The sequence below is a fragment of the Pteropus vampyrus genome, unplaced genomic scaffold, assembly GCF_000151845.1.
Source record: "Pteropus vampyrus isolate Shadow unplaced genomic scaffold, Pvam_2.0 Scaffold163, whole genome shotgun sequence".
Lineage (NCBI taxonomy): Eukaryota > Metazoa > Chordata > Mammalia > Chiroptera > Pteropodidae > Pteropus > Pteropus vampyrus.
Window position 1 is genome coordinate 163,828 of NW_011888944.1, and position 3,342 is coordinate 167,169.

The 3,342-nt window shown below is 55.6% G+C and overlaps 1 protein-coding gene across 1 annotated transcript in view; it reads right to left on the minus strand.

Moving 5' to 3' along the window:
* WDR1 (WD repeat domain 1) overlaps positions 1 to 3,342 on the minus strand; it is a 34,655-nt gene that overhangs the window by 23,692 nt on the left and 7,621 nt on the right. Inside the window, exon 3 of the mRNA XM_011370186.2 lies at positions 1,098 to 1,188. Within this exon, the coding sequence (XP_011368488.1) occupies positions 1,098 to 1,188 (91 nt within the window). The remainder of the gene's footprint in view (positions 1 to 1,097; positions 1,189 to 3,342) is intronic.

The window sequence follows — 3,342 nt, forward strand, 5'->3', positions numbered from 1 at the left end:
ACAGATGGAGTTGGAGTAGGTCTAAACACCAAAATCGTTTAATGCTCATGTCGGGCCAAACCGCTGGCCAGCCCCTCCGTGTGCAGGCCCAGCTGGCGGCATTAGCCGTCAGCCAGCACATCTGCTGCCCTGGTGTGTCCTGGTTTTGACACACTGTGGTTACCTGTTATCAGTTGTCCACTATGCAGGGCCGTCCTAGGCATTTTACATGCTGGGTCCTCCCCAAGCCGACCTGACAGGCACCAGCGACCCGCATTTACAGAGGAGAAAACGAAGGCCCAGGAAGGTGGTTACCAGGAAGGCTGCGTGGCAAGTGATGGGGAGCTGCTGAGGGACACGTCGCTGCGCTGCAGGCCACGCAGCCACCAGCGTGTACGAATCCCGGCATCAGCTCACTTGCCCGGCTCTCCCCGGGGCCTGAGACCCGGCTGGGCACAGGCAAAGCAGCCCATAAATATGTTTCAATGAATGAGTGAGTGAATGAATGAATGAATGAATGAATAGGACGCAAGGTAAGGTGCTAACTTCTGGGCCTCCCGTTCTCGCCTGTAAATGGCAGACGACCTGCCTCACGGGATCAGGGGAACAAAGAAAGCAGCCTACGAGGTCAAGACAGACCTTTGTGCCCCGGCTGCTGCCCAGCCTCCTACTGAGCCACACGGCCCGCTGGAGTGCAAAGGCCCGCGCCAACGAGGTGAGTGGTCTCGAGGCAGAGACTGGCACTGTGCTAGGTACCAGGATGGAGCGACGGATAAAGGTGACACAAGACAAAGCTACAATTCAGAAACACACACACACACACACACACAGAGCGCCAAACATGACACAGCCACCCACGAAGGCCTCACGGGAGCAGTTCTGCTGACCTCTGAGGCTGGAACTGGCTGGAACGCTGTAAACTACGAACTTCCGGAATGGAGCTTTTCAGTGGCTTATACTTTTTCTTGTCGGCCCCAAACAAAACTGAGCACAGCAGTTCCACGAGCCGTCCCCAACCCCTCCACAGCCACCTCCCTTCACCCCGCAGCCTCCCAGGCCGGAGCCCAGCCCAGCCCCAGGGCTACGGCAGCCACACACGCGTGCACGCACACAGGTACCTCCAGAGGCGATGTAGAATCCGCTGGGCGCGTACTTGGCCACCACCACTTGATGGGCGTGCTCTGTGTAGATGTCAGCCAGGGCTGGGTACTGTGGGGAGGAGACCCAAGTGAACACGAGCCCCCAGAAGCACTCGCGACTGCCTCCTGCCTGCCCAACTAATGGACCTGGGGGGCGGGGGATGACACACAGACACACAGGTCAAAACCTTCCTAAGGAAAATCCCAGAAGTATACCTACCCGCCTACATACCTACTGCCTGCCTGCCTTCCAGTGATAGGCTTCCAGATAATTTTAACTCTTTCTCTTTAGTCTATGATTATCAAATTTGAGTTGATTTTCTTTCCCGTTATTTGTGAAATATGTACAGGAATCATAATTTTCACGACAAAAACCCAGGACTCTGATTTTCTCCTGTTTGTGGGCAGCTGCCTTCCAACTCCACCAGAGCGGGCCTCCCCTGCTCAGAGGCAGCTCCGTCCCCAGCTGCCACGCAGGGATGACCCGACACAGAGCCTCTGGCTCTGAGGCACAGGGGGAGAGAGGAGAGTGTGGCTGGGAGCCTCTCCTGTCAAAACCCCCACCTAGGAAACGCCCTTTCGCAGCACAGATCATGGGTAGGTTGATGGACTCCGATGAGAACTGGGACCAGCACTGGGGATCGGGCGCACAGCGCCTTCCCTGCTGCGAGGCCCAGCAGACCTGAGACACACCGAGGGGCTCAGGATTCACCTCCGCAGCCGAGCCGGCCTCCAGGAGGGAACAGAGACTCGGCCACGAACCCTGACACTCGCTGTCAGCTTTCTGTGAACCAAGTGCTCTCTGGAAAGAGGCAGCTTCCCGCCAGCGAGGCTGCGGGCACATCAGGTTCCAGCTTCCGGAGTGGCTGCCGCGGCGCCTCAACCTGAGCCCCAAGTGCTCTGGCCGCCGGCAGGCTCCTCCCCTTCTTCTCCTGACAAGGTTGGAGGTCTGTGCTCTTCTCAGCCTCCCGGGCACAGGATCGCCACACTCCCCCGTCCCACCCAACCCAGACCAGGACACCCTAAATCCTAGCCCCGCCAACCAGCAGCCACCAGCCGATCCTGGTGGCCCCAAGTCTGCAAATGCTGTTCCGTCAGCCAGCCACACTGCCCACTGTCTGCTAACACCTGCTTACGCTTCAGGTCTAGCTAAGTGCCATCTCCCGCACGAGGCTGTCTGTGATGGCTGGTCCCCCCTCGTCCATGCTTCCCAAGCATCCGCACACCTAGAGGCGGTGATGACACACACCGCGGTCCCTCGCCGCCCAGTCCCCCTGTGACTTTTCTGCTTCGTGTGCATTTCTCTCTTTAGCCATCCCAGCAGTTAGCAAATAACAAGTGCTCAATACATGTTTTTGAAAAGAATTTTCATAGTCTTTCTCGTTCACCCGTAAAACTTAATGTTCGTTATTATGCGACAAAGTAGGCACTTAATATGTGGTTCACAAATTATTCCATGTCTGAATAAACATTTGCTAATGAAATCAGAAAGATATCAGGTATCCAAAAAAAAAAAAAAAAGACCTCATGAACAGCAAAAAAGGGAGTAAAAAAGTGTTCTACGTCATCAATCCTTTAGGAAACGCAAACCGAAACTACAATGAGATACCACTTCACACCCACCAGCACCAATAAAATTAAAAGACCCTACCAAATGCTGGCCAGGATGGGGGCAGGGGGACGGGATACTGGAATGCTGATGCACTGCTGCTGAAGAATGCGAAACTGGCAGAAAACAGTCGAGCTGGTTATTTATAGTCAAACGTACCATACAAAAACCCAGCCGTTCAGCTCTGAGTATTTACCCGAGAGAAATAAACACACAAGTCCACAAAAAGTCACACGCACGGTCAGAGATGCTTTACCCGTAAGAGCCCCGACTGGACACCGCCCAGAGGTCTCCCGACAGGAGGAGCAACCAACTGCAATCTGTCCGGTGGGCTCTGAGCGGGCATAAAGGAGAAGCGGCCGCTCACACGCTCAACACGCGTGAACCCCAAAGCGTCATGCTGAGTGAAAGACAACACAGTGCAGGGCCCCTCTCCCATGCGCCCTGGAAAAGGCGACCTGAAGTGGCGGGAGGCAGGTCTGTCATGGGGCGGGGTGGAGGGAGCTGACCCACTGCAGGGCGGGGCCTTTGCTGAAGCCTGGAATGTTCTCCATCACCGTTTTGGTGGTGGTTGCAGGGCTACACACATTCGTAAAACCCGAGTTGTGTGGAGTT